The 22,761-nt window shown below is 36.3% G+C and overlaps 1 protein-coding gene across 1 annotated transcript in view; it reads left to right on the forward strand.

The window, feature by feature from the left end:
• HCN1 (hyperpolarization activated cyclic nucleotide gated potassium channel 1) overlaps positions 1–22,761 on the forward strand; it is a 174,755-nt gene that overhangs the window by 115,999 nt on the left and 35,995 nt on the right. The window contains exon 5 of the mRNA XM_019661514.1: positions 11,060–11,300. Within this exon, the coding sequence (XP_019517059.1) occupies positions 11,060–11,300 (241 nt within the window). The remainder of the gene's footprint in view (positions 1–11,059; positions 11,301–22,761) is intronic.

Genomic DNA, 22,761 nt, shown 5'->3' on the forward strand with positions numbered 1-22,761 from the left:
CATCAGAAAACAAAAAGATATTTACATTACGATTCATAACAGTAGCAAAATTACAGTTATAGAGTAGCAATGAAAATAATTTTATAGTTGGGGGTCACCACAACATGAGGAACTGTATTAAGGGGTCGCAGCATTAGGAAGGTTGAGAACCACTGTGATAAGGGGTTAGCATCCAAAATACATGAGGAAGTCATACAACTCAATAGCAAGAAAACAGATAGTCCAATTAAAAAGTGGGGAAAAGACCTGAATAGACCTTTTCTGTCCAAGAAGCTATTCAAATGGCCAGGAGCTACATGGAAAATTCCTAACCTACACTAATTATTAGGGATTGCTATTGTTTTTTCTACCATCGCTTCATTATGTCCTCCCTCCCCAGTATTTCTCTTTGTGGCATTGTTACTAGGACTAAAAATATTAGTCCTAAGCTAATATTTATAATTCCACATAGTGGTGATGCTTACACAACATTGTGAATATACTTGTGAGTTGTACACTTAAGGATAGTTAAGATTATAAGGATTGTTATATACATTTTATGAAACTTTTCAAAAATCAATCTTATAAAATAGCACCCAGTCCTGTATCTCGAGTCCTGAGCTCCAGGGCCATTTCCACCCGCCTGGAGCTCTTGTTACCGGAATGCCAAGATGCTTCACACTCAATAGAAAGAAAAGCAGAGTCCTCATAACTAAATACCTTTTTGAGTTTGTGTCTCCCCAGACTGAAGGGCTCGGAAGTTGATGAAGTGTGTGGGTTGTGTGCCACGTCTCCTCAGAGCCACCCTAAGTAGATGGCATAGACGGCCCCTGCCCCGCCGCACCTTCAGAGCCCAGGTGCCGCTGTGTGTTGGCAGATACTCAGAAGGGGGCAGCTTCGTGCTTCCTGCCATGTGACCAGCATAACTTGCTGCTTAGTGGGCTGGGGCTGCCATAACAAAAATACAACAGACTAAGCGGCATAAACTACGGACATGGAATTCTCACAGTCCTGGAGACTGGAAGTTGAAGATCAAGGTGTCGGCAGAGTTGGGTTCCTCTGAGGCCTCTCTCCTTGGCTTGCAGATGGCCACCTCCTCCCTCTGTCCTTATAGGGTCTTTTCAGTGTGTCCACACAGCCGCAGTGTCTCTGTGTGTGTCCAACTTTCTTCTTCTTATAAGGACACCAGTCAGATCGGTTTAGGGCCCATCCTAACAGCTTCCTTTAAACTTAATTACTCTTTAAAGATCCTATGTCCTCCAAACACAGTCACACTCTGAGGTACTGGAAATGAGAGTTTCAACAAGTGAATTTGGGGTAGGGGGGACATCAGCATTTGCCAACACATGCAGTGCTCCATTCAAATCGAACCAAAGTGACAAATAAGTGTTTAAGGCATCTTAGGACGCCTGCCTGGGTTGAGTGCCTGGCCCGATTTCCACACATCCTTTGCACATGTACATGGATTGTTACACACAGATTATTTCTGTTGCTGCCCGATTATTGATAAAAATGGATGCATGTGTATTATATCATAAAATTTCAAATATATATTTTTGTCATAGTATTCAAATAGCCTTCTCTAAGATTGAAGTCTTGTAATTCACTCTACTGTCTGCTGGTCCTGCTTAACAATATTGTTTAGTTTGGCCTCCTCCCGGACATCTGTTGGCTCTATTTTCTGTAGTTGATAGTTCACATCAGTCTGTTTTTATCAAGTCAATTGGCTTACCTCCTGTCCGGCTCACACTCGTGCACCTTGCTTACAGCTCGCAGGCAGCTGGCGCCGCCTTCTGCTGAGCTTACACAGATCCTTCCTGAGCTCCGGCCTGGGTAGCACAGGTGGGGCCGAAATGCAGTCTCTCACGAACACTTTCGTTGACAAATACAATTCCTAGGTTTACTGTTTTTTGGTCTTTTCCTACCTCTTTTTGTTTCCTTTATAATCAAGTTTAAGTAAACACGCAGAGAATTTTATGTCATCTGCTGTCATCTGTACCTAACGGAACATGTTCCTGTTCCTAGGAAGGCCAACAAGCTGCACTATGCTAAGACTAAACTAATTTCAAACTTTATTTGCATTCACACTGTACGGTTTAAATGTGATGGACTGCCTCACAATCAAATTAGATGCATATGAAAACTGTAATACAGACAATATTAAAATGGTTGAATCTCTACATCTCAAAATTCATCGTCTTCTGATCTAGTCCTTATAAGCAGGCAGATTTCACATAAGCCACTCAATCATAACTGGCATTTGTATATGCAGAGATTTTAGGTGAATGACCTTTTAATTCATAATTTGAAGAGACTATTAGTTTAGCAATTAATGATATACCTGGGTTTCAAAATAAGTAATGATTAAAAGTACTGAAAGTTGCCAATATAAAAGAGGCTACTGCACACTATTTTTCTTTATCGCTATTGGATTTTTCTTAATCTAACTATGATTAACACTAGATGGAATATTGTGTAGCTATTAAAAAGAAAGGCAATAAGACCTGTGTTTCATAATGGGAAATATTTTATTAGGTTATAAAAGTGGGGGGACAAATATTGAATGTACATTATGATTACAACTATATTAAGGTAGGAGATTATCTTAAGGGAATAAATAAACATTAAATTACTTTCATTAAGGTGATGAGAATACACAGATTTTGTTCTTTTATATATTGTAAGAAATGTGTGTATGTTAACTTGGTTTTTCAGAGATTTTAAAAATACAATTTGCTTGCTAATGCAAAAACTACTTGATTAACCTTTAATAAGATGGAAAACTATAATAAACTAAAATTGAGGTACTCCATGTTAATTCATGAATCCTCCCTTTCTATCTCTAACTCCTTTAATTTCCCCAAAATAAATATTAAAGGGGAGTATTTCTTACCTTTGTAGCTTATTGCATAATTTTGATATTTGAATTATTTAGGAATTGTAATAAAAGCCCTCTTTAAAAATATAAGACATATGATCACAACTAATGAAATAGCTAGCCATAAGTCCTCCCTGATAGGACACAGAAATCAAGGGAAATGCTTTGAGTTAAATAAATTGAAGCACTACCTAACTTGCTAGTCAATGTTTGGACACATTTTAAAAACATTTTTAAGCATTAAGATCTGCTTCTGTGGCCTGATTTTCTTCTACATGCAGTCAGCCATCTTGCAATTTAAAAGACAAACAACGAGATCAATATAAGACAGTTGGGAATGCTAAAGGAAATTTTCTTTATTGCCCCATCTGTTTCCTTTTAATTAAAAGAAATGGAATGTGTATGTAATTTACAAGTCACCTTCGAAATTTATTATGTCAATAGGGTAGCTTTATTATAAGAATCCTATGTTTTATTCCTGGACATTGGCCAAAAGGGAATTTTGTTGATTATACCTTAAGAATAGTTTGTCATTTTCTCCCTCTGAACCTCTGCACCCACCTCAACTTTGGCCTTTAATAACCAGTCCCCGACTCTTTTTTATTTTTTTCAATCAGAACCAATACCTACTCTTACCAATTTTACCTTACATTTTTGTTTCTTTGAAATTTTATAGAATATATGGCCTTTACCATTTATTTGATCTTAACATATATTGTTTTATAATAGTTGTAGTGCTTAACAATAGATAACATTGAGTGAACTTTGATCGTCATAGTGAGCTATGATAGAGTTGCTAGTGTTATCTCCATTTTGCAGATGAGAAAATTAAGTCTAGAAGTCTGAGTCACTTTCTATGGGCACAGAGCCAGTTAGTTATAGAATCAGGGACCAAGTGGGCGCGAGTACACGCGCGCGCGCGCGCGCGCGCACACACACACACACACACACACACGGCGGGGAGAGGGGCAGCGGAAGCTAACCCATATTTATTTTTTTCTTTACAGTTATCTTACACTGACTATATGTATTTTCTAATAACTGAGCTGTCAGTTTTTAACTTTAAACTTAAATGGTTAAAATTAATTAAGTTAAAAATTCACTTTGTTCATCATACTTGCCGTAGTTCTAGTGATTAACAAGTCCCAGTGGCCAGTGGCTGCCGTGCTGGACAATGTAGCTGAAGGAGTAGAAGGTACACTTTTAACTATCGGGCTCATTCTCCCATGCTGTGTGACTTTTGTGAAATGACAACTCTTGGAAGCTCGTTTAATTCATCTATACTACTGGGTTATTAATATAACTATTTCATCGTGTTTTCTTATAATTAAATGAGAAAACACAAATCACTCAATAAATGTTCACTATTATCATCATCATCATGGTCACTATACTACATTTAGACAAGTGGTGCTCACCCTCCTTCTGTCAGTGGCTCCTTTGAGAATGTAGTGCAAGTGCCATCTGTCTCTCATAAGACACATACACAAGTCAACACCTGTTTGCATATAAATTCAAAGGATTCATCACAGCCACCCAAAGCCCATTAACACCTTCGTTAGGTATCTTTAGGCTCCAGGTTTACAATGCTTAGTGTTTATTAATTGTTGTATAGACACCTCATTATTCCCTTTCATCATTTGTGACTATGTCATGGAGTTATTAGAGGAAACAAGTTCATGTTGACCAGAAGGCTTATCTGTCAATATTGCCCTGAGTTTTGAATTATGTTCCTTTAGGGGCTATGCGGGGAGAACCAGAGAGATCATTGAAGAAACAAATGGCCACAATCATTTCTTAAAAAGGGAAGAAGGAAAGGGCGCACATTGACACTGTCCCCTATAACCAAAGCCAAACCTCCCCCCCCCACACCTGCAACAAATACTGCTCTCTGTCTCTTTTCTTGCACTCTCAAATTCTATTTGTTAAGAACCCAGTCCGATAGCCTAACTGTATGCAGTGGAAAGATATTAAATACAGATGATGTTTTAAAAATTGTGGCAAACTGGACCATTCATGTTACATATAAAAACTTTCACATTCAGATTTTTAAAAATATTTGCTGTGGGGGAAATAAAAATAGACAAGTGTGTAGCCATCAGATCGCCACCTCACAGTCAACAAATGTCTCTGTCAGCCTCTCAAAATGTGTGAAGTCCAAAAGAATAAGTTTATGGTTAATATCAATATCTTCAGGGTTTGTCATGGTTCTAGATGTGTGCAAAGGTAAGATGCTTCTTAGAATCTATCAAAACCCAAAATTAGGGAGCTGAGCTGCCTGACAGAGCATATCTCTTCCTCTTGCAAATGTGTGATTTGGGGTAGATAACTTAATACCTTCTTTATAATAAGGTAGTAATAATACATAAGACATAGGATTTTTATGAGGACAAAATAAATTAATACTTTTAAGACATTTAAATCAATACCTGGAACCCAGCAAAAATTCAGCAAGATTGGTCTCTTATTTTTATTATGTTCATTCTTAAAAGAATCCCTGCCTTGAAAGAAACCTAACACACCCAATTGCTCTGTTTTGATTTTAACTGATCCTGGCTATTACATTGGGGGAGGGGAATAGGGCAACATCAGCAGCAATAGTTTTTTTTTTTTTAGGCTATTCTAGGTGATCATGTGTCACTTGTATTTGACTGTATGTATTTATTTGCTCCTGATGTTAATATAGAAGTCTGCACGTCTGTAGGCCATTTGAATGTCAGTCTGATATAAGTTCTCAGAAGGAAGCCCATGTGTGCTCTGCACAGTCTAAAAATACAGGGTGTGTTGGGTGTAGGAATTTAGCAAAGTAACAACCTCTCTGTTTTGTTAGTATTACTCAATGATTCGTTACTGTGATAGTGGCAATTATATTCATAGCTACCACGAATAAAACTTTTTAGAGCTATACTTTATAGAGTAAAATATTGTAGAACGGAAGAAAACTAAATGTTTCACACAATGGAACTTGCTACAATGATACTTAAGTTATCAATAAGGAATTGAAGTGCTAGAGGAGCCTTAAAATGTTGCTGTTCTTTTTCATTATAACCAAACAACATTGCTTAAACTTTCCCAGTGTCTCAGAGTATGCGTGATTCTGAAGCAAAGATTATGGTTAACATAAATCCTTCCTGAAGCAATCTAAACACGAGTATATCAAATCTCATTTTTCCTGATTGCCATAAAGTGAAACAAATGAGGAACAAAACAATAACAGGAAAAGATACCAGTGAGAATGAAGAGGCAAGCCACAGATGGGGAGAAGATATTCACAATGTATACCCCAACAAAGAACTCACATTAGAACTATGAAAAGAACTCACACAATCGAAAACACCAGGGAAAACTCTTGACTGGGCACTTCACCTAATAGGATATCCATCTTCCCAATAAACCTATGAAAATGAGCGTAACAACATCAAATATTGGACAAATGTAAAATTAAACCACAATGAGAAAAAGTAAAACCAAGCAATAATATATTTCCATACCTACTAAGGGCTAAAATTAAAAGAGGATAACATCAGATTCTGCCAACGATATAGGACAACTGGAACTTTACATATTGCTGCTACGTGAAAAATATAATACAATCATATTAGAAAACTTTTGGCAGTGACTACTAGTAAAGTAAATATATGCTTACCCGATTACCCAGCAATTCCAACATAAGATAAATATTCAAGATAAATCAGTGCATAAGGCACTCCAAGTAAATTTAGTACCTATGCTTTCTTCTATGCAGTTTATTGTTTCAGGTCTTATGTTTAGGTCTTTGATCCATTTTGAGTTAATTTTGGTACATGGTGACAGACAGCAGTCTAGTTTCATTCTTTTGCACTCGGCTTTCCGATTTTCCCAGCACCATTTGTCGGACAGGCTTCCTTTTCTCCATTGTATGTCTTTGGCTCCTTTGTCGAAAATTAACTGCTCATGTATGTGTGGGTTTATTTCTGGGTTCTCAATTCTATTCCATTGGTCTGTGTGTCTGTTTTTCTGCCAATACCATGCTGTTTTGATTATTGTCACTTTGTAATATAAATTGAAGTCAGGGGGTATGATGCTTCCAGCCTTGTTTTCTTGTTTATTTGTTTTTCCTTCAGGACTGCTTTAGCTATTAGGGGTCTTTTGTGATTCCATACAAATCTGATGGGTTTTATGCTATTTCTTCAAAATGCCATTGGGATTTTGATGGGGATTGCATTCAATCTGTATATTGCTTTGGGTAATATGGCCATTTTAACTATGTCAAATATTCCAATCCATGAACATGGAATATCTTTCCATTTCTTTGTGTCTTCTTCAATTTCTTTTAAGAAAGTCTTACAGTTTTTAATAGTGTATAGGTCCTTCACATCCTTTGTTAAGTTTATCCCTAGGTATTTTATTCTTTTTGTTGCAATTACAAAATGATTTTTTTCCCTGAAATTTTATTTTTAGTATATAGGAATGCAATGGATTTTTGTACATGGATTTTGTATTCTGCAACTTGATTTGTTGATTGTTTTTAATAGTATTTTGATGGAGTCTTTAGGGTTTTCTATATAAAGAAGCATGTCATTTGCACTGGACCTTGGGTTCAGAGAGAATTTTATGAATTTGACCTCAAAAGCAAGGGAAATAAAAGCAAAAATAAATGAATGAGACTGTATTAAACTAAAAAGCTTCTGTACTGCAAAAGAAACCATCAACAAAACAAAGAGGCAACCAACCAAATGGGAGAAGATATTGCAAATAACACCTCCAATAAGGGACTAATATCCAAAATATGTAAAGAACTCATACAACTCAACAGAAAACAATCCAATTAAAAAGTAAGCAAAGGATCTGAACAGATATTTTTCTCAGAAGACATACAAATGGTCAGCAGATGAATGAAAATATACTCAACTTCACTAGCTATTAGGGAAATACAAATCAAAACCACAATAAGATACTACCTCACACCTGTTAGAGTGGCTTTATCAACAAGATAAATAATAACAAGTATTGGAGAGGCTGTGGAGAAAAAGGAACCCTCTTACACTGCTGGCAGGAATGTAAATTGGTGCAGCCACTATGGAAAACAGTATGGAGGTTCCTCAAAAAATTAAGAGTAAAACTACCACATGACCCAGAAACCCCTCTGCTGGGTAACTACCCAAAAAATCTGAAAACATTTATGCGTAAAGATATATCCACCCTGATGTTCACTGCAGCATTATTCACAATGCCCAAGACATGGAAACAACCAATGTATCCTTCAATAGATGATTAGATAAAGAAGATGTGGTATGTATATACAATGGAGTATTATTCAGCCATAAGAAAATATGAAATACTGCCATATGTGACAACATGGATGGATTTTAAGATTATCATGCTAAGTGAAATAAGCCAGACAGAAAAAGTAGAGAACCACATGGTTTCACTCATGTGGGATATAAAACTGAAAACAACAAATGAACAAGACAAACAAAAACGCATAGACACAAACAACAGTTTATCAGCTATCAGAGTGTAAGGGGAGGAGAGAAGATAGTAGAAGAGGGAAAAGGGGCTCAAATATATGGTGATGGAAGGAGAACGGACTCCGGTTTGTGAACACACAATGCAATATATGCATGATGCATTATAGAATTGTACACTTGAAACCTATATAATCTTACTAACCAATGTCACTCCAATAAATTTAATGAAAAATTTTTAAATACTCATAACAGGTTTATTTTATTAGCCTAAAGCTGGAAATAACCCAAATGTCATGAAGAGTACAATGGATAAATACATTGTGTCATAGTCATAAAATGAAGTACAGCCTGAAATATAAAAAGGAGGGAACGCTTTTAGATGCAAAGAAGTTACTGTCTCATTACATCTTTTCCTATCAAATATTTGTTAGAATTCACAGTTTCTATCAGATAGTGTTTACATGGAAGTAAAAGTTCCATGGAGAGAGAGAAAATGAGTGGATTCCTTCAAGTAATAACAATTATATGAAATTATCCCAGCAGTGTTATAATCAAGGCATTTCCACCAGGTACCCCTGAATATGCAGCCCATCACAGAAAAAGAAGTTTTTCTTTTTCTTTTTCATCATATAAACTAATGCCAGTTTAATTGTTTATGAAATACACTTTCAAATATTTTCTAAAATGTAAGAGAATAATGAAGAGAAACTTTTGTATAGTCAAAATAAAAGAACATAGATAAAAGGAGCCCCTTTATTATTTTTATTTTAAAACACTTATTTTCTCTGCAATCTGACTTATTTTCAGTTTCCTACACAGTATTCTTCTTTCATTTTACATGTGAGATCATTAACTTTTAAACAATCCACCCAGTCATTTTAATGACACATTTTTGTCGTTTTTTAACTCCATTCTACCTTTTATCTTCATGTGGGTTTTGTAGAGAAGAATTTCAAATAGTACAAAGCACATTTTTGATACACATAACACTTGTTTCTCAAGCTGATTGTTTGAGAAAGCATGCTGAGTTTTCATTAACGACTCCCAACAGAAATAAATGTAAGCTTTGTGAGTACTTTTTTCCACTGATGAAACTCTAGCTTCCTTCTTTCCTTTTTATCGCCTTCCTTTCAGCTATTCTTCCATCCAACCATGCATGCATACATGTTTATTAAGCACGTACTACGTGCCCACCCTCATTGTAGTGCTCACCTCCCACCACAGCTCTTCAGCACCAGCTAGAACTGACCACAGGTCTCCTAGACACAGCCACCCATGGAGTCAACTGCGCCTGACTTGGTTGGGCTTGGATGGTGCTGCACCAAGTACCACATATATAATACCTTTCTCTTGTTTGTGTTGCTATATTCATTTTCTGGTTCTTGCTACTGACTTTTAAATATGTTACAATCCTCCATGAACCTCCACTATTACAGAGACTTCTCTGTTCTGCTGAACTCACAAGATATTACTGAAGATGAAATTGCTTCTGTTCCCTGATGGACCCAAAATTGTATGCCCTCTCTATCAGTTGGGATTTTTTTTTTAACCTATCCCAGTATAACCTCAGGTCATTTTATGAAGCAGGACTAGGGAAACCATTTTTCCCAGTCTTGGAATCCAGAGGTTTGTGTAACTTATTTCCCCAAAACAGGGAATTCAAAACTCAGGCTCTCTGTTGATACCTCCATTTCTTTTTGCCCCCTTCCTACCTCTTAGCCAGAGGTTACTTCAGTTTCTGTGTATCTTAAGCAAGATGACAAATTCAGCTTCCTCCGTTTTCTTTAGAGGCTCATTGGAGAAGCAATTTCTGAGAAATGGCATTGTGGTAAAATTTAGATTCACACTGTTCATTCTGTTACATGCTTGCAGTATTAAAAATGGTTGGTTCCATATCCCTATTTTTGTCCTGAGAGATGTGGAATCTGGACCATAATCCACAGAATGAAATGAAACATGTCAATCTTCTAATATAAAATTGGCCTGCCCAGAAACAAAACAAACAAATCAGGCAAAGGAGAATGAGACCTCTCTCCAATGAAAGACTTCCCATGAAAACATGAGAGGCTTTGGATAGAGTGATTTTCTGATCTAGCTGGAAACAGATCAAATTGGTATTTACAGATTAGAGTTAGAGGCACTTGTAGGTAATCTTTCTCTGCACTCGCCGTTGTCCTCACTCCAATGCAAAGGATGTTAAGAGAAAACATCAAAATTCTGTTGTCAGGCGGTAGGGCCCTGGTTTCAGAATTCCTTTCAGTGGGTGTAAGTTAGATTGCTTGGCACAATGGAACACAGAAACAGTAATGACGTAGCTAATAGGAAATGATGTGGCTTCCTTTCTTTATAGAAAAGATAAAAAAAAGACTAAAATCCTTTCACGTTTTAGAAGCTCTAATTTTATATGAAAAATAATACATGCAAAGTTATAAAAGTTGACAATTGTATGTATTTAGTTAACATGTATCAAATGTGTAATATACACCTGTGCTACCCTAGGAGCTGGGAATACAAAATTTCAATTCAGAAAGAAAACAATCCTTAGCTTTGAAGAGATATGTAGATTATTAGAATTTATAGATTTTTGGTTCTGAGTTTAAACTGTGATGTTATGCCATATATATATATATATATATATATATATATATATATATATATATATATATATATATAACATATATTTTCATTTTAGCACATTCCTCTTCCTGATATGATTAATATCCTAATATTTGTTTACTCTTGCCATCTTTAGGAGATAGTCAACTTCAACTGTCGGAAACTAGTGGCAACAATGCCTCTTTTTGCTAATGCGGATCCTAATTTTGTGACTGCCATGCTGAGCAAGTTGAGATTCGAGGTGTTTCAACCTGGAGATTATATCATACGAGAAGGAGCTGTGGGGAAAAAAATGTATTTCATTCAACATGGTGTTGCTGGTGTCATCACAAAATCCAGTAAAGAGATGAAGCTGACAGATGGCTCTTACTTTGGAGGTTAGTAAAAAAACAAAACAACAACAACAACAAAAAAACTAAACTAAAAATGCAACTGACATGAAATGAAGTTGCTTGTGATATGTGTCTTTGTTAGAAATTTGGAGATGCCAGAATGTCAATTTGTTTGTTTTGAAGATAGATTTGTATTTGGATTCTGATGAAAGTGCTTATAATGGTATGTTTTCACATATCAGGACTTGTAAAGCTTAATGTTTAAATATTCCTCAACACCAAAAAACTGAGATGTTTTCTTTAGAAAAAGGCAAGAAGTCGGCCTTCAAGTATCTGCAGGTTTATCCTGTAGGAGGGAATTTAAGTGAAACTTTTTCTTCTCTTCCGTGAGGTACTCAATGAATGCTCCTTGTAAACTGGTTCTTATTGCTGTGTATTCATCCTGCACAAACTCTATAATATGCCAGCTCTTGTGAAGGCTTCTCCGTCAGAATCAATGTCTCTCATCTCTGTATCTCCATAGAACTTCCCACAGCTTTCCAGAGTCCTGGTCTCCATCTATCTCACTCTGAAATGAATAGTGTAGCTACCGGTCTTCCTTTTGATATTAGATGGCAGGTAACACGTGTATCGGGTTCACCAGAGAAGCTGTTTCAAGTCAAAGATGCTCAGGCCCCAACCTTCAGAGATTCTGATTCAGGAAATCCAGACTGCAGACACATTTTTATTTGCTCATTAGAGAGTAATCAACCAGGATATCTGTTTTTTTAAAAATCAGTAGTGATTAAAAGAAAGTATTCACATCAAATTAACAAGAGTTAAGAACCAGACAGCGAATTCCATTTTTACTTTTATAATATGATTCTAATATTATTGGTATTAATATTAGTATTAGTATTGGTATTAGTATTAATATTATTGGGTTGTCGGAAAAGTCATGATGTATTTTTTTCTGTTTTTCGTTGTAAAAATGCATCATGACGCACAGGAAAAACTGATGATTGCTAGATGAGACGGGGGTGGGGATAAGGGAGAAGGGGAAGGGACGAGACAACATAAATTGGTAACTACAATATTGCCTCAGGGATAGAAAAGACAGTTTGGGGAATATAATCAATAATGTGGTAAATATTTTTTAGGGCGCCAGATGGACTCATGTCTTGTTAGGGAGACCACTTCATAGACAGTGTAAAGGCCTGACCACCGCACTGTACATTTGAAGCTGCCATTGAATAATATTATATGTCAACTATAATTTAGTACATATATAGTCATGGGATGTGGAGTATAGTGTGGGAATGGAGTCAATGGAATTGTAATAGATATGTATGATATCGGTGGTGGTGGAGTAGTGGATGGGGGGAGCGGAGTTGTCACTTTGTGAGAGGTGAAAAGGATAAGTATTGCACTGTTTTGTACACCTGAAACTAACAATAATAAAAAAATAAAAAATGAATAAATAAATAAAATTTTAAAAAGCTCACATGTCATGACTTTTCCGACAACCCAATAATATTAATATTGGTATTAGTATTAGTATTTGTATGTCACAAATTGTAATTCATTGCCTGGTTCTCAACTCTTATTAATTTAATGTAAATACTTTCTTTTTATCACTACTGATTTTTAGAGGACCATATGACCTCACTTATATGTGGAATCTAAAAATCTAAATAAATGAACAAACAAAATAGAAACAGACTCAGATCCAGAAAACAAACTGATGTTTGCCAAATTGGGGGATGAAGGGGGCGGCTGGGTGAGAAAGGTGAAGGGATTAAGAAGTACAAATTGTCAGTTACAAAATAGTCACAGGGATGTAAAGTACAGCACAGGGAATGCGGTCAATGATATTATAATAACTATGTATAGCGCCAGATGGGTATTAGGCTTATTGGGGGGGGGGGATCACTTCATAAGTTATATAAATGTCTTCCCAATGTGCTGTACATGTGAAATTAATAGACTATTGAATGTAAACTGTAATTGAACAATAAAAGATATATATTAAAAAGCTTTAATGTAAAAGTAAAAATATATAATAATAATCTGAATTTAAGAAGTTTTTTTCAGTACCAGCTAAGAAATACTTATTAGGAAAGGTTTATAACTTTATTAAATGCTTCTGAAGAATTTATCAAAATAACCATAAGGTTCTTATTCGTTAATCTACTACAGCTGAGTAAAACATATCGACTCAGAGTGACTAGTTTTGAGTTTCCACTCACCGGGTAAGGAGCATTTTGCAGTTCCCGGCGTCCCTTCCTCCCCACTCTTCTTCCTTATTCTGACTCCCTGTTGCCTCATCAGCCCTGTTAGCCTTTTGTAAAGATGGTGGTAAGGAAAAAGGAGGTTAGGAAAAGCTAAGAATCTAAAGGGGCCTACTTCAGAAAGCACAGAGAATTGCTGTTTGAAGAAAAAAAGAGAGAGCAATTGAAAGCTGTGAAGTAAGAAACAAAAATATACGAGCCAGGTGTGCGGGAAGGTGGTTTGGGGTAAAACATTTTTAAGGCGATTAATAGGGGTGTGATAAATATGTAGAAGAAAAAATTAGAAGCTTCTGAAAGTTTCATTATGTATTAAGAATGTATTTCTATATCTGACATACATTTTGTGAATTCAAAGCACCTTTTAATTACTACACAGTTACATTTGCTAATACGAGTGAGGTTTTATACAAAGACTGGAACTTTTGCCTCCCTGGATTTATGTAGGTTAAACTGCTAATAAAATCAGTTACCTTAGTGAATGTCCTTGTGTCTGGAAGATCATTTGGGGGATAAAAACTATGTCCTCATGTATTATTTCTTTAAAACATTGTAGCATTCTCTATAAGGTTAGTCTGTAATTTTGTTGTTTATTTTTGTGATTCCCTAGATGACTTTGGATATCAAGTTTTCTCACTTCTTAGAAAGAGTAAGAAAACGTTTTTTAAAATATCCTATCTTCTATTTTAAGGAAGTTTAAACAATTATCTTTTACACATACAGTTGATATTTATTTAAACACCAAAGAAGATAATGAAAGGCAGGCTCTAGTAATAATAAATTGTACCTAGTTAGCATGTTAGGGTTTACAGTTCATAATCCTTTAAGTATCTAATATGAAAATTTGAAGTTCATAGAGCAGACCTTTGTATTATACTAATTTTATGTTTGCGAAAGCTGAGCGTGGCAAGTTCACAGTGCTGTGAAGTAGAAGGGCCAAGGATCAGCCCAGGACCGCTCTTCCACTCCTCTAACAGGTCTGAACTAAATGAAGATAATTAGTGCACAGAACACACTCCAAAATAGTGAGAGAAGGAAACTCATTCAAGGAAAGATCAAACTCAGAGTTTTGTTTCCTGTGCCTAACTTGATTTATTTCTACAATAAGACAGGACTGTGTTTCTAGATCAGTATTAGTTTTGTTTTTTAACACAGAAAGGGGTTTGGGGTTTCCCCCCTTTTTTTGTGGGGGGGGGCAGTGTGTTAGATCAGCTCATGCACCATGGCATTCAGTGTTCTTACCAACAAAAGTCCCAAGTAAGGTTCTAGGAGAGCCTTAGGAGAGCGAGTGCAAGAAAAGGGACATAGAGCAAGTGCCTGCTGTGTACGCAGCACGTTCTTAAGGCCTTAGGGATGTGGCATGGAGCAAAACAGACAACATTTCCCAGAGTCGTGAAGCTTATATTTTTACTAGTTACTTACATTTTAGAAAGAAGGATTTCATAAAGAAACCTAGAAATTACTGAAATATTAAACCATAGTATCAGATGATGGTAAATTCTTCCAAGAAAATGCATGCATGCAGGAAGGAAAAGGAACGTCTGCTTGTCCACGTGGCCATATGGAGGTTAGAGTCCCCACACGTGGGATTACCTGGGAGTCCCAGCTTCCTTCTGAGAGTGATGGGGATCAGGTGCTTAATGAGATTGGTCCTCCTGGCTCAGGCCAGGTGGCTGGCGATGCAATGAGTTTTGGGTGCCAAAGGAGTAAGAGTCTTGCTTATAGTTCTTCACTCCTCCTGACTCTCTATGAAGAAAATTATATAATTCTTCTTTTACATATGAGGAAAATGAGCCTCAGAGAAGTTAAACAACCTGACCAAAGGCGTGTAGCTGAAAAGGGACAAAGCCAGATTTCAAACTCAGTTATGAATTTGAACTAAATTGTGTGTTTGGTCCGCTGTATTTTACTGCTTCCTAGGAGACGGCATGATGATGCTCTAGTATGTAATCGTTCAACACTAGCTGAGCCTTAGCTCCTCTTTGAAGCCATCCATGGCCCTTTCATACATGCATTTGTTAAACTGTTCTGCCTGACCCTCCTATCAAAGTAGTCATAGTATCAGTATATTATCCACTAAGATAAAATGCCATAAATATACCTCAGTAAAATTGTAAGAAATGTAGTTTTGTATTCAGTAGTTTATAATTTTTAAGAAAAGCTTCTGTTTTTCTAACATAACACGTTTCGTTGTTGCTACTATCTCTGTCCATTCACCTCTCAGCAGCTGTTTTTCTTTCCACACCAAAGGATTCTAATGAATTCAGCCTCTTAACTTTTCTTCTTTCAAAATGGTTGTCCCACGAGTTCTTCTTAGGGTATAGTAACACAAAATAAACCTACCAGAAAAAAAATATTTCCCATGATTGTTGCCATTATCAATCATTTGCTATTAAAGGCTGCTTAATCACGCCTAACATTTTGCCAGCCTCGAGGAGACAGCCAGTTACTTCACAGAACTAATTTGCATATTTAGGATTTTTATGCCCGAAAATCATTTGGCCAGAAAACGATCATCTGGCATTTTAAAATTTAGAGACACAGATTTGGAACACTACATAGACAACCCCTGTCGTGGTGACTATTCATTATTTGTAAGAGACTGAAGCATCTGCCAACCTGCGGCTTACAGTTCACCTCACCTCTAGTACAGAGTACATTTCTAAAAACTGACCCTAATTCTCCAGGTGAGAGGAATCTGATGATGGTAAATTCACAACTTGATTAGCTCAATGCTCCCATTATGTTTACAAGGAAGACAATGCAGCAGCAGAGAAAAACCATAAGTCTTTTTAGAGAGTTTCCTTCATTTTCTTTTGCTTCCTCATTTGTTGTCTCCTTAGGCCAGGTTAATAAGATATTTATTTCAATACTGTTAACTGCGTTGGATCCTTTGGCAGGTCTTAGACCACCTACAAGTACCAGATAATGTAAAACCACAGGGTGAAGATTTGCTAAGTTATTGGGTGAGGGAGATGTTAGTTCCCATCTATAGCCTCACCTCACAGCTCTATGATTCAATAAAATCATGTATAAATGCATCAATGTATAACAAAGTAGCAAATCCAAATGCCGGAAACACTTATACAAACCAGGATGAACATTAAGAAGACATTTTATTTTGAAATCATAATGTCTTCTCTCTTTAATAAAATAGAAAAGGAAGAAGAGGCAAAAGAAAAGGAGGAGAAAATGAAAAAACCCTTGTTACAATCTGGGTCTTTCTTGTTCCTGTGGTTGTCACAGGGGACCACTTTTGGGGCTTTTTATAATTTGAGAGGCCAGGCCATATCTTGAACCTACTAAAATAAAATCCCTGTAAGGCAAATGCACTTTCTAATCTTTATGTGTAATTCTCATTCATGCAATTAATTAAAGAAAAGTGTCTCTACTTAGTTATTAAATTTTAACATCCATCAGAAACTGAGAAAAACTATTTGAGTGAAAAGTACGGAGTTCTATTGCCAGTTAAAACAAATCAAGCAGGTTATGATTCACTTTAGAATATAAAAGTGTTTCAAATACTGTTTAAAATGTCTGTTCTTTTGAAAACATAAATTGCTAAATTTTGATTGCCATATTCAGTATTTATATTTTACTCATGTCATTCAAATGCTAACTTTTGTAATGATAAACCTTGTAGATGCTATTAATTTATGGTAAAAAAAAAGAACAGATGGAAAATTTTTTTGTTTTCATTTTGTATGCATGGCTTAGCGAGTGGAAAGGAGCAGGCTTTCTATTAAGCATAACTGGAGGAAAAACTTCTTAAGCAGTATATACGCTACTAATAAGGATAGTCTAAGAGGAAACCATCTCCCAGATTGCTATTTTCTTTAGGCTTCTTAAGGTAAATCTGCATTAGTGATTTGAGAGTAAACAACAAGCCCCTTATTTTGAAGCTCAAAATTCCCCAGTTATGTCTGTATCTCAGGACTCCCAGAAAAGGAGGCTCCAGCACTATTCTTCTTGTGCTTTTATCCATTCTGCAGCTATTCCTCTTTCAGGAAGTTTCATCTGAATTGCGTGTCCCTTGACCCTTTAGCTGAGGAAAAATAATATCCAAATCCTTTAACAAAAAACTTCAAAACCCTAAACCTTTTGGTCTAAGCTATTTTCCTAATCTCAGTTTATACCTCTCCCTTCAGACACCCTTAAATCAAACCCCCCAAAAATATTAGTTCTTACTTAAGCGAGCAAAGTTTACCTTTGCAGAGATTGATCCCTTTGGTTAAAATAAAAAATTCCACTCACCAGGTGGATATTTTGCTTCTCAATATATTTTAAGACATCAACCAATTGTTTTTAATAATCTCCAGGCAGATGAATTTTTCTTCCTGTTTTCATAGCACTTTAACCTTAACCATTATTGAACTGTTTTCATTATTATTTTATATGTCAGTGTTCCATACTAGATTATGACTTTTCTGAGCTTAGATGCTATGATTTATTCCAGTTTCAACTTGCAGCACCAAAGCACAATGCTTGAACTATCACACACACCCAGTAGGAACTTGTACAGGAGTGGATAGGTGGGTGGATGGATGGATGGATGGATGGATAGATATATTTTTTTTTGTCTCTACTCTTTACTGGTCTCTTCCTCTGCTTTCTCTCTACCCCTAAAATAAGAAAAGCAGTCAAGCATCCTGTTCACTTTGATATTATACTGTGTTAAACTCATTGTCTTTATTTCAAGATAGCAAGTCAATGCAAATAATAATGACAAATTACAAAATAAACTAAGTGAAACACAAGGCATTACCTATTTCTGAGAAATTCAGTGTTAATATTCAAATTACTTTCTCTCTAATTTTAATTAACCTCACTAGTAGGGATTCAATAATATAGTTTTAGAATTTTACACAATAGAATCTAGAGTGATGCTGTCTAGTAGAACTTTCTGTGGTGATGGAAATGTTCTCTACTCAACACTGTTCGATAAAGTAGCTGTTAGCCATATGCAGCTATTGCAGTTTAGTGTGGATGAGGAATTAAACATTTAATTTTATTCTACTGTAATTAATTTAGATTATATATAAATAGCCACATGTGGCTAGTGCCCCCCATATTGGATAAAATAGTTTTAGACTGCTAGAATGGAGTAAAAGGGGTTTATAAGGCACCTATATCCAGAATGGTATAAAGGGATGTTACTCTCCTCTATTTTTCCTGGAAATTTTCCAGTCTTTCAAAAAACCTTTACTTCATGCTAGTTCCAAAATATCCCTAAAAGTTCATTTGTCTCATAAATGAAGCAAATGATATTTATTTCCTTCTTACCTTCCTTCCTTCATTCTGTCATTTCTTCCTTTTTTTCTTCATTAAACAGATATTGATAATCTTCAATGTTCCAGGCAGAATTCTAAGTATTTGTCATACAGTAATGAATAACATATAACTCTAGCATCCATGGATATTATATGCTATTGGGGAGACATTCAATAAATAAAAAATAAATTAATGCATGAAATGATTTCAAGTAGTGGTAGATGCCATGAAATAGTATCTATATATATATATATTATATATATATATATATAATATATATATATATATATATAGAGAGAGAGAGAGAGAGAGAAGAATTATGAATGAGCAGTTGGACAGAGACCTCAATAAAAAGAGACAGTTAGCCATATATAATAAATATCTGAGGGAAAAGCATGGGGAATGGAAGAGTCAAGTTTCTGAAGTGGGAACAGACGTGATGGGTTCTAGGAACAAAAGAATGCTGGTATTGATGGAGCAAAGAGAGAGGTTGAAAGAGTTATAGGAGCTGAGCTCAAAGGGGTGTCCAGGGAAAGGACCGGTGGACATCCCCAAAACATTTCGTGCCTACAAGTCTTCTTCGTGACATACCAAGAGCTCTAACTTAGTTCCTGTGGGAAGATGGTGAACAGTGACAAAGAAGTGGAGTTAATGAACTGGAAGTCTTGATGAGGTAGGGAAAAAAAAAATGTTGGAGTTAGAGCAGTAGGACAAATTGAGCTGCAAATACCAGAAGTGGTGACCTGAATGGAGGTGGTTAAGCTGTTGGTGATAGCAGCTTGGATATGACCATTGAAATAATGGCTAAATGGGAATGTTTTGGGTTTTTTTAAGATTTTTATTGGGGAATTGGAGGGATGGGAACAATGCTGGGGAATTGGGGGAAGGGTACAGGCAAGTTGCTGTCGTTTTGCTCTTCAGTCTAGTTGTGGAGGACGTTGCTTCACTGGCCCAAGTTGTCACCATCATTGCGCTCTTCCGGGGAGAGGCAGATCAGTCGCCGGCTTCTGGATTGACGCTCACTGTGGCTGCTGGCCGCTCACGCTGGCTGCTGGCTACATACGGTAGCCCATGGAAACCCACTGCCACAGGGGCTGCAGCCTATGCCGTCGCTGGTGACTGACAGCAGCCCAGCTCCAGGTTGAGCTGTTGTTCAGCATCTTAGCTGGGGAGGGCAGTGTCACTGGCCCTCATATGTGGGATCCGAACCAGGGTCCTCTGGCGTCCCAAGCCAGTTCTTAACCACCGCGCCACTCGGCCGGCCCTAAATAGGAATTTTAAAATGAAAGATTGTTAATAGTGAGCTCAGAATACTGAGGCCAATGTGTTGGATGAATTATTCCAAGCATTCAAATGGACACAATGATGATTTGCCTTAAATGTTATGACAAAAAGGATCAATATTTCAATACATGCCTACTTAAACTCAGTTAAGGCTATGCTTTTAAGTCTTTTTTTCTTTTATATATTATTTATACTCTTTCTTATTTTCTCTGCATACCTAATTTTTCTTTGTGATTTAATTGCAACATTTATATGAGATGCACAGAAACTGGAGGACTAAAATATTCCTATTTTACTGAAAACTTATAGAAGATCATTTTATGTTTTTATTTATAACTTCATTCTTAGTACATCCCCTGGTACATCTTCTTTTTTTTTTAAGCTTATAAACAATAGAAATTTACTTTTTTATTTTTATTTTTTTAATATTTTTATGGAGGTGTTAATGAATTTTATTGTGGTAATCATTTAGCAATATGTAAATTATCAAATCAACATGTTGTACACCTTAAACTCACACAATAAGATATGTTGAGTATATCTCAAAGCTTGGGGGGATCCGAGTTACAGAAAGAACCCAGGTGAGATGGAAACACATTTATATACCTTAAGATCTGAAGAAATACAAAATCAGTTAAGAGACCAACAGGATGGGGACTGCAGAAGCCCAGGGGTAAGAGAGGATGAAGTCAGGCCACAATAGGCTATGGGACTAAAGTGACAACGTCCTTGTTGTACAGTATTAATGACTCAGCATATATTCCCTTGGGGGGGGTCTGATGAGAATCCAATGAGCAAGAAATTTACTTTTTAAATTTTATTAAATGTATTGGGGTGACATTGGTTCATAAAATTATATAGTTTTCTAGTGTACAATTCTATAATACATCATCTGTATATTGCGTTGTGTGTTCACCACCCAAAGTTAGATCTCCTTCCATCACCATCTATTTGACCTTCTTTACTATTTTCTACCTTCGTCCACCTGCCCCCTACCTGAATAGTAACCACTATACTATTGCCTGTGTGTGTGAGTTTTTGTTTGCCTTGTTCATTTTTTCTTTTCAGTTTTATATCCCACAAGAGTGAAATCATATGATTCTCAACTTTTTTTATCCAACTTATTTTGCTTAGCATGATATCCTCAAGCTCCATCCACGTTGTCACAAATGGCAGTATTTCATCTTTTCTTATGGCCGAGTAGTATTCCATTGTGTATATGTGCCACCTCTTCTTTGTCCATTAACACATCCTTTTTTCTTGAATAAATATTTGTGGCATTGAATCTAATTTTGAAATCATCTTTAATTGAATAATATTTCATATCATTAAGTCAGTTTTCAAACCTATAATAATTTATCTGCATTTATATTTCTTTTCAATTTTTCAATGTAAAATTTTAGTGTCTTTTTGTTTCTCCTGGAAGGTCTTAACAGAAGTTTCTAAATGTGAACCAAATCGCTGGACTTAGCGTTTTGGCACTACCTTCCCTTGCTGAAGAGAGTAGCAAGATTCATTTTTGGTTACTTCTTTTGCTCCTTTCTTTCTTTCTTTCTTTCTTTCTTTCTTTCTTTCTTTCTTTCTTTCTTTCTTTCTTTCTTTCTTTCTTTCTTTCTTTCCTTCCTTCCTTCCTTCCTTCCTTCCTTCCTTCCTTCCTTCCTTCCTTTCTTTTCTTTTCTTGTCTTTCTGCTCTCCAGCCTCACACTTGGCTTCAGAGCCTCAGCACCACATCTCTGACTAAGCCCTTCTTGTCCTACTTCAGCTTCAGCACATCTGTTCACCCTCCTTCACAGCCGGGTGCGATGAATGAGCTAACATGAGTCAAGTACTTTGAGTTCTTTGGACAAAGTTTCTGCAAATTGTTATTCTGTTGTGATGCTTTCTTTAAGAACCATTATCAGACTTGATTGTATTTGTGGAATCTAGGAATGAAAATCAGGGAGCAGGGTATCTCTCCATAGGCACTCTTCAACAGAGGGTTCAAGTACAGCAACTGCATGGAAAAAGCCAGCATTCACATTGTTATTTTTAATACCATCTCCTTCTCCTCTCACCTTTGCTATTCTATACTACCAGCCCAGAGTGAGATGTGGTAGAGTAAGAAAATCTTTCTGTGGGAATAACAAGTGTTATCTGGAGGTATGAAGTATGCCTTTGGAAGTAACTAAAATTTTTTTTGACATCCTCAAAGTCTTCGAATGGAAGATTTAAAGATATGCAGATGGCACATAGGCTCTTTATCATAGTGTAATACTGGAGTTTAAATCATTGTTAAGGTCTTATTTGGTAAATGCACCAACACATACTGTTTATGATCTTAGGAACCCAGCCTTTGCACAGGTTCATTTGGACGGCAGCGGTGTCCCGTGGTTACTTTATGTGCATCACTGCTGGTGGACAGATGGCTGCTTTCTCACTGTGTCCTCATTTCAACTCTATTGCTCGCTTGCTCCTTTTTCATGTGGCCTTGTGCTTCTGGTAATAGTGGAGGTTTTTAATTCTGTGTCCGGGTTTCACCCACTCTTAAATTTAGATTTTCCCTTTAAGTCTGAAGGTCCACATTGCTTGAAACTATACAGCTGTAGCAGCGATCACCCCTATTAAATTTTGCACCATGTGCAATTTAAAAAGTTATGCCTGAGGAGCCTAAGCATATGTCGCTGCTTGATGGTTCCCTGCTCATA

The sequence above is a fragment of the Hipposideros armiger genome, unplaced genomic scaffold (genome assembly GCF_001890085.2).
Source record: "Hipposideros armiger isolate ML-2016 unplaced genomic scaffold, ASM189008v1 scaffold_351, whole genome shotgun sequence".
NCBI classification, from domain to species: domain Eukaryota; kingdom Metazoa; phylum Chordata; class Mammalia; order Chiroptera; family Hipposideridae; genus Hipposideros; species Hipposideros armiger.